General features: G+C 44.4%; 1 protein-coding gene across 1 annotated transcript in view; it reads right to left on the bottom strand.

Moving 5' to 3' along the window:
- The window catches only part of SLC7A1 (solute carrier family 7 member 1), a 29615-nt gene extending 18130 nt beyond the window's left edge, over positions 1-11485 (bottom strand). Inside the window, exons 1-3 of the mRNA XM_019530128.1 lie at positions 11105-11485; positions 6166-6324; positions 3795-3957 (exon numbers count right to left, since the gene is read on the bottom strand). Of these exons, the coding sequence (XP_019385673.1) occupies positions 3795-3957; positions 6166-6324; positions 11105-11474 (692 nt within the window). The 5' untranslated portion in view covers positions 11475-11485. The remainder of the gene's footprint in view (positions 1-3794; positions 3958-6165; positions 6325-11104) is intronic.
- Between the last annotated feature and the right edge of the window lie 1112 nt (positions 11486-12597).

Here is a 12597-nt window from a genome sequence, read left to right as displayed (position 1 = left end):
TGGCGAAGCAACACACCACCTCACTGAGTACACGGTTCAAGGGGGCTGGAGTCCCACACTGCACTACTTCCCATTCAAGCTCAATGCCCAAAGCCCCTTTGAGGTCAACGGGCACTGTTCCCGACCTCACATCCTCAAGTCCCCTGGCAACAACCATGTTCTAGAGTTCCTTCTTATGCTGGAGTAACAACTTTGGGGCCTCATGATAGAAGGCCAGTTGGGGTATTTGGCATCACTTTCAGCAAGCCCTGTGAATGGGGGAAGCGGACAGTGCACAAGCATCAAGATTTGGAGCCTGATTTTGGTACAGCTATAACAGGAAGATGGTTTGAGCATGGGATGAGGAGGCCTAGACCTAGGTGGTATGGGCTGAAAAACAAAGGGGGTGGGGAAGGTGTCTGGGGTACAGAGATCTGAACCTAAGAGGGGAGGATGGAATCCAGACTGTAGTGGAAAGCACTGAAATTGTGTTGGGTAGTGAGCACTGGCACAGGGATAAAGGACAGACCTGCACCTATGAGGGGCAGGCCTAGGTTTGGGAGGCAAAAACAGAGCACTCTCCATCTACTGGTTGACTGCTTATAAGAGATCACTGCATGTCTCACCACATGCAAGTTCTGCACCAGCATGTGCATGGTCTGTTTTGCCATGTCAGATGTTCCATACCTGGAACAAAGCAGTGGGAAATACCCCTCCTGGCAATATTCCCTGCCAGTACATCTCTCCTATACACCCTCTGCTCTCATCTCCAAGGATGTTACCAGGCCTGCTAACATTTCTTCCCTCCTATTCCTCCCTCCACATCCCTGCTACTCTGGACTGTAGTCTTGGCTCGTCTCCCTGGGTCCCTAGAAAGGCAGTAGCTGGGGTTGCAGGCGTTGACCCTGGAATGACAACAAATAGACAAGGAGGCATTGTTAAAACTTGTGTAACATGTCACTAAGTGCTGAATTCCTAACCCCTTCCCCTTCAAAAAACATCTTTGCATCATTCTTTCCTGTGGTCTCTTCACATGTACTGCAGTTTCCCAAAATGGTGAATACATCAGCCCCTCAGCTCCTAAATGGAGACCACCACCCATGATTCCAAAGCATATGGGCTGCCTCTGATGATGCAGGGGTAAGGGTGCCTGGGGAAAATGCCTCTTGCTTAGGCTGCCTTTGGACATTTTTCTGGAGTTTGCAAGACCTCAAAAAACAAAAAACCCCCTAAAAAAACAGGTCCATGGCTGACTCTCTAGGCTTTTATACACAAACCTTCTCTCTACTCCTAATACTCCCAAGATGCTCTCTAAATCTTGCAAGCTGCCATGATTTACATGGATGTGACTCTCTCCCTTACCCCAAAAACCAATGAGTAAGAGATAAGCATTTACTGAAAGTCTTACTGCCTCATCATATTGCCTTCTGGGAGACCAAGTGAGTTACAGAGGAAAGTTACCTTGGAGAGAAAAGTCCTACCTTTCAATGACAGAGCAAGTCTGCACACTTACTTCCTGAGGAGGTTTGAGCACCTCTCACTAGGTGGGGACTCTGACTCCTTGGAATAACTACACCTCAAAGCGAGGGCTTCCTGCGGCACTTTGACAGCACACCCTTCCCCACCCAGCACTACCCTCAAAGAAAGTTCACCGTCTCTGGGCAACTGCCTTTCAAAATACCAAGGCCTGCCTCCCTCCCTCACAAAATCTCTCTCTACAGGTGCTTGTTCCCTTCCTGCCCTCTGAAAAAAAAACTATTTTCCAGACTCTGCATGGGCCCACAGAAATGCCCATGTCAGCACATGGGATGCCCCACCGTGCTTCTGTCAGTGACACTCCTGAACACTCCCACCTGCATGCTGTCTTGAAGAAGCAACAGATTTCCCTCAGACTCTTAGAAGAGCAACATCAAGGGCTCAATGACCCAAGTGGTCCCCACTGTTTCCCCAAAAAATGCACAGCACACCCCCTCAATGCCCAAACTGCATGCAAATAGAGTGGAAGGAAGAGATGCTAACCCTACAGTCAGCCTGCAACCTACAAGGGACTATACCACACCACAGTTTGCACTCCAGTTTTAATGGTCCTGGAGATGGCAGCATTCAGCCCCTGCATGCCCTGCAGGCTGCCTGACCACCCCCACCCTCTGTTAGGGCTAATACACAGGGCCCACCCCTAAGGCTTTGCCCTACCAGGGCCTTGGCAGATGACATTTCTGGGCACAGCTATGCCCCAGGCCTTGCTCAAAACAGGTGGGGGGGGAGAGGGGCGTCTTGGGCCATTTGTTAGGGAAAGGGAACCCTAGGGAATGGGTGCCCCAGTACTCACCAGTGCAAGTGGTATGCAGGACAGGCAGGCATTCCCTCCAGGTAGGCAGGCTCTGGGCACAGATAGGTTGAGGGCAGGGTGGTCAGGAGAAATGGTGGCAGGATAAGTATGTGGGACAATGGCAGAGTAGCACAGTGGAGTGTTGGAAGACAGCTTGTCATGGTGATGGCAGAACAGACAGGCAAGGTAACAGGATGCTTGGCTGCTCCTCCAGGCCCTCCTGGAGCACCTGGGTGGGGATATAGACTAGAACACCTCCATCTCAAACAGCTCTGGCTTAACCCTAGCGTAACCACCAAAAAAAAAAAAACGTGGTCTAGTGAAATTCTCTCTGGCTAGTAGGGTGACAGCTTGTTTTAGAGAATATTGCCCATCAGGCACCTGAAACACAATTCTTGTACCACGGCTCTCTTGTACCATGTCTTTAGGACTTTTGCCTCAGACCAGCTTTGATGCCAGTCCATGTTGTGGATGTGAGCTGACATCTCTGCTGCAAACTATTTGTGAATGATCTGGTTCTGATGGTTCTTCTTGAGGGATGGCTGGGTGCTCTCCTTGTGCCAGACTGGGAGAAGTTATTTCTCTTTCTATCCAGAGAGAATTTTGATATGGTTTGGCATGATCTGCAATACTTCAGCACTGTACATTGTCTGTTCTCTCACAGTTCATAATGTTTGTTGTACTCCAAGCACTGTGTGTCCATGCCCTAAAAAAAAGGTAGGTGCTTGACTCCAAGGCCAAGTACAGACTGACAAGAAGCCCAAAAGATGAATCAATTAAACCTTTGCAGGTTTCATAGTTGGTCTAAGCTGCATAGACTGAACCAATAAACAAGCGAACAGACATTCACTTTTGATTCTAGAAATACAGCCACATGCCTGCAGTAGCTCAGGCAAGAACCTGGGGGTGCTAGAGTATGCCTCGCTGCTTGACTAAAGCAGACAGCTTGGGCCAAGGCTAACCCACTCCCCCTGGGGGGTGAGGGGAGTTTGCAGGGGAGGTGCAAAGCATCCTGGGATGCTGGGGGACTGTAAGTTAACCTGAATCTAGAGGGGATCTGGGACAGAAGTTCAATAAGCCAATTTAACCTACATCAGTTAAGTCTTATACGACATTCAGTTACCTTAAACCAGCTTGTCATTTTGAAAGCAGTTTATGTTGTGTTACAGATTTGAACCAGTTTCCACTTATATTGGTTTATATGCAATTTCTGGCCCTAGCCCCGCTGTTTACAACTCCCTGGCTAACCAGAAATGAGTAACCTTTCACTGCAATCAAATAAGGCCCTGTTTTTCCATGGATTACAGGTGATGACGATCTGACAACCTGTGTCATCTCAGCCCTCCTTTAAGCAAAGCTTCTACTATTCTACAGGAATTTTGCTTAAGTACCAAGGAAGCAAATGCCCAGTGAAGCCTTCCAGGAATGGTCCGTTTAGAAACAGGTTAGCTTTTAACTAATTGCTGAAAAGGAAGAAAAGACATACTTGACTAGAGTCATGTTATGGATGTCCTCTACAGACAGCTGCCAGTTTTTGATGGATCCCTTCACAAAACCCGACACCATGACGAAACAGAGGACAAGGATATTGATACAGGTGAATACTTTGTTAACTAGTGCCGATTCCCTCACACCAAAAGTTAAGAGACCTAGAAAAGCAACAAAAATACAATCAGACATTTCTCCAACAGCAGCACATAGTCCAACCTCAATGCAGCAAGGGCTAAAGTGCAGAAGTCACCATAACTAGCTATTTTCAACAGTTTCTCAGGAACAGGGGCAAGCATAATTCTGGGACAGGGCTCAAACAGTAGACATGTCACACCTAACACTTAAACAAGTCAGAGGATGACACCGCCTAGGGTAGTGGTTCTCAGCCTTTTTGTGCTTCAGGCACCCCTCACTGGACTCGAGGCACCCCCCTCCATAACTTTCTGTCCAGATAAGCACTGGCGCAGTCTCATCCCCATCTCCTCACACCTGCTTATCTCCACTGTCTGGCCCACAGCACCCTTCAAAGGATACCTCAGGGTACCTTGGCACACTGGTTGAGAATCACTATAAACCCTGCTCCCCAAGTCAATGGGAATTTCAATCTGAGCCTGGTTTCAGACTATGTTCTTTATCTTGAAGAACAAAAAATTAAAAAGGTAGCCATAAATGCCATGAAACTGTATTTGGTTCCCTGAGTAAAGAAAGAAAAGAATAAAAACATAAAGAGTTGGCATTCCTAGCTGATTTGCTTTAGGAACAGGTTACCTCTTAAACCAAAATCTAACAAGAAGTTTTTGTGATAAAACTAATACAAACCTGTGAGGAAAAAGGGAAGCACTGCAGTAAGGTCATAATTTAGTCCAGAGTGAATTTATTTCACTTGAAGGGCTTACTTCAATTAGCCAATATTACTTTTTTCTTTTGGTAAAAGAAAAGGACGGGGAGGAAATGCCGTGAAAAGCCGTAACAAACTGGATAGCATAGGAAGAATGGATGATCTAAAAAACAAAAAAACTCAGGCACCCAGAAGGTGCTGACACTTAATGAAAAGAGGTGTGAACTCAGATTTTATAGCCAGAAATGAATTTTGTATCCAGAAACTTTGTGGTGGAAAAGTTTTGACTTTTCTCCAAATTTCCAAAACCTTAAGAGCCCCCCTCCTTCATCCCCATGCAGGAGATGAAAGCTGGCAATTCAAATCTTACTCCAAAATAGTAGAGTGGATGAGCCTCTCAAGATTGTGAAGCTTTCCTAAGCATACAGGTTTGAGTGCTGATCCATGCTGTACTTTTCATGGAACCTCAGGCACCCGATTCTAATTAGTGATTCTGGTTTAAATCTGGACCCACTCCTGCTACATCTAAGCTAACTCATAACATCACGTTCCCTGCACCTGCACAGTCACAGCTCAACCCTTCATCTCATCTTTGTGGGATTTCTAAGAATTTCAACATGAATCTTGCAAATAGATGGCTTGGGTTCTTGGGCTGGACAGCTGATAAAAACAGGCTGAGACTTCAGGTATTCTGTGGCTCTGATAAGACTAGAAGTAGTCTCTGATGATATTACGACACATACTACCTGTTAGAAAGTGGAGAGCTATATGAAAATGTTGTTTTTGTTGTTTGGTTTTTTTTAAGACTCATTTAAGTCAGATAGAGTTTTGAAAGGTTTGATCTGAGGTACATGCAAGAGTTCAGGTAGAAATAGTATAAATACAAAAGATATTCCCTGTAATTTAACTATAACATGTTTCACTTGCTATGGAAAGAAAGCGAAACCAATGTATTTTCCATGTACATAGACATTTTCTTCTTTCTTTTCTTTTCCCCCCCTTTTAAATTGTGTGATCACTGCTGCAAAACTGAAGTCAACATGTATTTTAATGTTTTAACACTTAAAATCATGCAACACAGCGTTACTTCATTCTGGCCTTTTCTCCCACATTTTCCTGGACAGCATGCTATATGAATTGGCAGATTCTCAGCATCAGAGCTACAGCAAGAGAACAAAGCTGCTCTGCAAGGTTGTTTTTTTTTTTTTCTTTAAGCCTTCTGTACTTGCTTGCAGGCAATAAATGTCCTTGTCTGATCTGTGTGGTGCAAGACTGGATTAAATGTTTTATTTGTGTTCATGTAAATATCTAAAATACTCTGCTGTAATTAAAAAAAAAAAACACCCCTACAAACAGGATGCAAATGGTCCTTACTGCAGAGCAGCTAAATAGGTCAACCTGATACCTGGCACGAAGGACTTTTAGTAAATTGCCCAAAACAAACACAAGCATTTGTACCCATTCCAAAAGCAAGCAATACAAATTACAGGAAAGGAACATATTTTTGCAAACTTTCCAAAGGTTTTACCTGTTAGGATGAGAATGATGAGAACAGCAAAGACATCGGGATATTTTGCTAGCACCCCAGGAGCATCCATAGTCAGGTAGGCTTGGCAGAACTGCTCAATGTGCTTCCCTATGATTTCATCAAATGTTGCACTCCAGGCTCTGGCCACACTTGATGTCCCTTTCAGAAGAGGGAGAAAACACAAATTATTTTTCATTACTAGAACACATCTTTAAATGAGTGGCACTGCTTGCTGCTCTGCGAACACCACTGGAATCTACTTCTGATGCATCTCTGCTTAACCCTGCAGGTCATTTAGAAAAGACTTGTAGCAAACCTTCCCCCAGAGATCTACTTAGATGTTGGATTTCTGCACAAACTCAAATCCCACTAGATTGCTCTTTCACCATGAAACCAAGCCCAGCAATGCCTTGCTTTCCCCCACAACAGTTTCATTCCCTCAAGACCCTGCATTGCTTGCTGGTTTCAGGGCCCAAATCTCTCCCTCTCTGAAACAAGGCATTAGATGCGACTAAACTCTACAAGCTGAAGGCACAGCAGCAACTACTGGCATATCCAAGCAGGTGATACCCAACCTAATGGTACATCTAGTTTAAAGCTAGATTAGAGATGTTTACCAGACTTGACAGCATATACGCAAAGCCACTGACTTTAATAAAGTTCCACTACTCTGAAATTTGTGTGACAACAATAATAGGCCCTATGATGGTAAACTGAGAGCAAGGTAGAAACTAAGATGGGGGTGTGTAAAAGTAACTCAAGAGAGTATAAGACATACTGGACCTCCTTCCTTTAACTTAGTGCTGTCCCCACTGCTGTTCCTCATGTGGGAAGAAACAACTCCCAATGACATAATGGCTATGGACAGAAGTTACACATAAACCAGTTTAAGTGATCAGAAACTGATTTAAACCTGTAACAGAACAGCAGCTCAGTGCACACAGACCAGTTTCAAGATGGCTGAAACTGGTTTAAGATAAACCTGTTGAATATAGTATCAGATTTAACTGATTTGGGTCAAACTGGTTAATGAAACTTTTGTCCTAGACCCTTCCTGGTTCAAGTTAAATCAAGTCCCCCCGCATGCCTTGCAGCTCTGGGCTGGGCTATACCATCTGCTCCAGAGAGCAGGGCTGACCCCACCCCTCTGCTCCGTAGCTGGAGTGGTGAGGGCTTGCTGACAATCAGGTGAGGGTGGGGAGGGAGGGGGGCAAGCCCAGCTAGGGATGCAGCCCAGTCAGCAGGGGAGGGATGCCCCCACTAGGCAAACCCCAGCTGGGGGCCTGGAAGCAGAGTTAAACACCCTTTCTCCAACTCAAACTTACTGCTGGATGCGACTGTGGACTACAAATCCCAGACACCTGGAAGCAGGAAAGGGAAGTGATGAACAACCCTGCAGAGGCCTGCTGCTGTAATTCTGGACTGCAAATCCCAGAGACCTCAGGGGCAGCAGGAAAAGGAAGTGGGCCCACAACCAGAGCCACACTCTAGCACCTCCCAGCTTCTGACCTGAGCTACTGCAGGCATGTGGCTGCATTTCCTGAATCAAAGGTCTGTTCCCTTCCATTTCAATTTAATCTGAGCATCTTAGACTAACCTGCAAAAACTGAATCAATTCAACCTCAGGCTTTCTGACTGTCTGTACCTAGCCAATGAGCTAAAGAAACTGACATGCATATTCCAGGATTCAAATCCATGGGTGTCCACAGGCCAAATTGTACTTGGGCACACTGCGGAAAATACAGATTGACTCCAAAGATTTCAGTGAAGTCAAGGAAAGACTCAGCAGGGAAACTTAATACTGAGCAGAATCACAGACCCTGTGCATTTCAAATCAATTCTTAAACAACTAAGCCTTTCCTTAGCTTAAAAAACTGCTAATGAAATGGAAACTGCTACAGAACAAAATAAACCCTTCAGTGGAGTTCATACCCATCTTGGAACATTTAAGTCTTATAACCACAAGTAGAACAATACCTGCATTCCAGAATAAATGCTGAAATGAAGCTCCCAGGTTCTGACAACACACAAATAACTTTAGATTAAAATTCAAATACTAATCAACATCAGCATTCCCACTGCCGGTCCTGACTTTTTACTATCTTTGTATGCATTCAAGCTGTATATACCCAACTATCCAAACAGAACAGAGTCAAGAAAGTCTTATCTGTGGTTTATTTTTAGAACCTCAAGAGCTTGGTTTACACTACAAAAGTTCCCTGTTGCTCACAACAGGTGCAGCTGATCCACTGTTAAACAGTATTTAAACTAGTGGCAAGAACAAACATCCTCCCCTAGTGCCACTGCAATACCTGAAAAGCTGCCCAGACATGTGAACAGAGTTGTCCACTCAATTGGGGCCTGATGCAAAGCCTGACGTCAAGGGAGAGTTTTTCCACCGACTCCCCATGAAATGCATGTCCCATGCTGGCCCTCCCTACCTTGCCCAGCACACACAACCAATCCTGCCCTGCCCATCACATGTAGCACACACCAGTCCTGGAGCTTGTTGCTCACACAACTCTCAGGGTCAGCAGGGAATACGTGCTGCCCACAGCATGCAGGCTGAAGCCAAGGCTGCACATGGCACAGAGGGTCATATATATCCCTCAGCCTTCTCTTTTCTAAACTGAAGACTCCTAGTCTTTTTAGTCTTCCCCTGGTTTGGCAACTGTTCCATGCCCCTGATCATTTTGGTTGCCTCTGATTTCATTCCAGTGATTTCAATGGAAGTTGGAACAGGTCCTTAGTTATCAAAGGCTACAGATGCTGATGTGATAATGCAATCCTTTGCCAATCAAGTGTCAGTTTAGTCTTCCTTGGCAGATGAAAACATGCCGATTCCTGGATGATAACTACACCAGGGCCTGGAGCCAAGTGTATGCAAATCTGATGACATGGCAGTTTGAAGGAAGTTATACTTGAAACCTGGATCAGATCCATATGGTTTGCTCATAACATTTACCTACCTCACGTGGCAATATAAGCTTCATTCCTCCCCATGAACTGCCACCTTGATGGGGTGAAAAGGCTTCCATGTACCAATGAACCTAAGAGCAACACAGTCAGGAGTCTTGTGCTCCTGGTATGGTCACCACGGCACTCAGGTCAAACGTGAGATATCAGACAAAAAGCAGTCCAATCCAACACAACACAAAGACCTCAATGGTGGAGGAGGCAGATGCAGAAAGCATACTTCTCAATGGCTGCCATTTGGTAAATGTTGAATACAGGATGGATGGGAATCTTTTCAATCTCTCCCAGCGCAGATGTACTTAGGAATCTTCTGGAAGGGCTAGACATCTTTAAATCTGCAGGTCCAGATGCCCTCCACCCAAGGGTGTTAAAGGAGCTGGTAGGGGTCATCACAGAGCCATTGGCCCGGCTGTATGAGCATTTGTGGTCATCTGGCCAGGTGCTGGAGGATTGGAAACTGGATAATGTGGTCCCAATTTTCAAGAAAGGGAGGAAGGAGGACCCAGGTAACTACAGGCCTGTAGGCCTCACCTTGGTGCTCAGGAAGATCTTGGAGAGAATCATCAAGGACCACATCTGTGGAGGGGGCAGCAGGGGAGATCATGCTCAGAGGCAACCAGCATGGGTTCAAAGGCAGGTCCTGCCTGACCAACCTGGTTACCTTTTATGAGCAGGTGACTAAATCCTTGGAAGATGGTGTTGCCATGGGATGTAGTCTGTCTAGACTTTAAGAAGGCCTATGACACTGTCTCTCACCCCATCTTCATCAATAAATTAAGCAACTGTGGCATTGATGCCTACACAGTTGGATGGGTAAGAAATTGACTCTTAACTGCTTTTCTCAAGCATACCAGTACATGGGACTGACCCTTAACATCGAAAAAAACAAAAAGGTGCTTCTCCAACCTGCTCTAGGCCAATCAACTCCCTAAGTGAAGATCTTCTTTGATGGACAGGAGCTGGAGAATTTTAAATGCTTTGCATACTTCAGAGCCATCCCTCAAAGAAAGCCACCTTCGATGAGGAGATCCAGTATAGGATCCAATGTACCAGCTCTGCCTTCAGAAGACCGAATCATTGTGTGTTCAATGATCATAACATCAGGACTAGAACAAAGCTCCTAACTCAATAATCCCAATTCTTCTCTATGGCCGTGAAGCTTGGGCGACTTACAAGGACTACCTGAAAAGCCTGGAATGCCATCACCAGCACTACCTCCAGAAATCCTTAGCATAAAGCAATCATCACATAAATGCCAGTGTCCTCACTGGCACTAACACCACCAGTATGGAAGTATTGATTATTCAACATTAGCTGTGGTAGACAGGGCACTGCGTGTGTATGCCTAATGTACATTTACCAAAACAACTGCTATACCCCCAACATCTTTACTTACAAGGATAAAGGACAGGCAGAGGCCAGGAGAAACACTTCAAGGACACCCAAGGCAAGCATTAAGCATGGCATTGATCTTACAAATGGAAAAACTAACCCAAGATAGGGCCACATGGTAACGCCTTGTGAGAAGGTACATGTACTTTGAGGAAAACTGTCTTACCCTGGAGACAAAAAATGGGGGAAATAGAAAAGGAAACAAACAACCAAATAAAACCAAACAAACTCAAGAAATTTGTGGTCTGACCCTCCCTTCAATCATCGCCTGTGGCATCTGCTAAAATCTGTGGCCCTAGGATCAGCCTTCTTAGCCATCAACTGACTCACATACTATCCTTTACTTGACCCATGGGAGTGATCATCCTTGACCATGCAAGGTTGCCACCACTGCCAACAAGCTTCATTAATCAATTCCTTTACTGAGCTTTGACATCTGCAATGGAAACTTTTACTGGTGCAAAAAATTAGGTAATTTATATTTTACAATGATATGACAGTGCAGTATCATCCACATCAGGCAGACATTCTGAATTAACACTAGTTTCTCAGCATGCCCCTACATACTTACCAATGACATAAGACAGAATTAAATTCCACCCAGTGATGAATGCCCATAGTTCACCAACAGTCACATAGCTATAGAGATAAGCAGATCCAGTTCTTGGAACTCTAGCACCAAATTCTCCATAACATAGTCCAGCCAATACAGATGCCAATGCAGCAATCAAGAAGGAGATGACAATCGCAGGTCCTGCATTTTCACGTGCCACAGCTCCAGCCAGGACATAGACACCTGCCCCAAGTGTACTACCTACACCCAGAGCAACCAAATCAAAGGTATTGAGGCATCGCGAGAGCCTGCTCTCTTCCCTGGTACAATCCACAACTTTCCGGCGAAGCAGCTGGTTCCCAAAATTGGTAAGTCCCTGGCACCCCATCTTTTTGTGAAGACCTGTAAGAAAGACAGTACATAATTACTTAAGTCAGAAGTAACTTAAAATGTCATAAACTACATACTTACAATACTGCACGCTTGATTTAAAGATCAAAATCTTTTCACTTTACACTTTCTTATAGAACAGATTGGTTCCTTGGGTTTTCAAAAGTTAATTTATTTACTGTAGTAAAGAAAAATAAGCATGTACTATCTATTACACCGGTGGACACTGTGAAGGCAATGTAGAACCCTGGAAGGGTGAAATGGATTCCATTTGGGGTTTTTCCATCATGAACAGAGGTGTCAGTTACAAAAAATGTAAGTGTTCTTTAAAGTATGTGTTCAAGCCAAAAAAGGAATACAATGCTTGGCTCTTGGCCTTGATTTGCTGACCTGCAAATCAGACATCAACATTCTTTTTATAACCTGGAAGTTAAGTAGATTTCACATTGAAGTATTTGAGGTAAAACAAAATTCCACAAGAGTTACTGTCCGGAGTATGGCAAGGTTCTTTGAGTAGATGAAGTTCTTCTATTAGACCAACTGAGTAGTTGGAAAAAATAGAAGATACCACATCTGCTCAAAGAACCTTGCCTGCCTGTGTCCTTAGACCAACATGACTACACCTAAAACCCAGTGTCAAGAATATGGAACACATGAATTCTAAATATAATATCACTTCTAAAGAGTAATATGAATGTTTAGCTTTCCGCCCTGTGATCAAATGGACTAGATGAATGGTTCTGCTCCCTCCTCCTTTCTAAACTCTTTTTCCCACCAGTTACAGGTACTAAGATAAACAGATATTGCAGGATAATCTACAGACTGACACTAACAATACAGACAGAAACAGGTAAATTTTATTTATCAATTCAGTTGCACTAATGTTAAAAAGAAATTACTTTGGATTGAGCTCTTATTTTTACTGGTATAGTATTTGGCCCACAGCATTAAAAGAGTTCTGCAGAAGAAACAGACATTCTGGAGAGCTATTTTTATTTCAAACTTTGGTCTCTGGTCAGCAACACACTTCAAGTTCAAATGCCATGAACTTTTTAGCAGGTACACTGAAACAAATAGGACTGCTTACAAAGCTTTTGGAGAAATACATGAATAAATAGCTG

Source organism: Crocodylus porosus, unplaced genomic scaffold (assembly GCF_001723895.1).
Source record: "Crocodylus porosus isolate Cpor-Errol unplaced genomic scaffold, CroPor_comp1, whole genome shotgun sequence".
Lineage (NCBI taxonomy): Eukaryota > Metazoa > Chordata > Crocodylia > Crocodylidae > Crocodylus > Crocodylus porosus.
The sequence above is the reverse complement of the archived record's forward strand: the minus strand, read 5'-3'. Positions and strand labels throughout refer to the sequence as shown.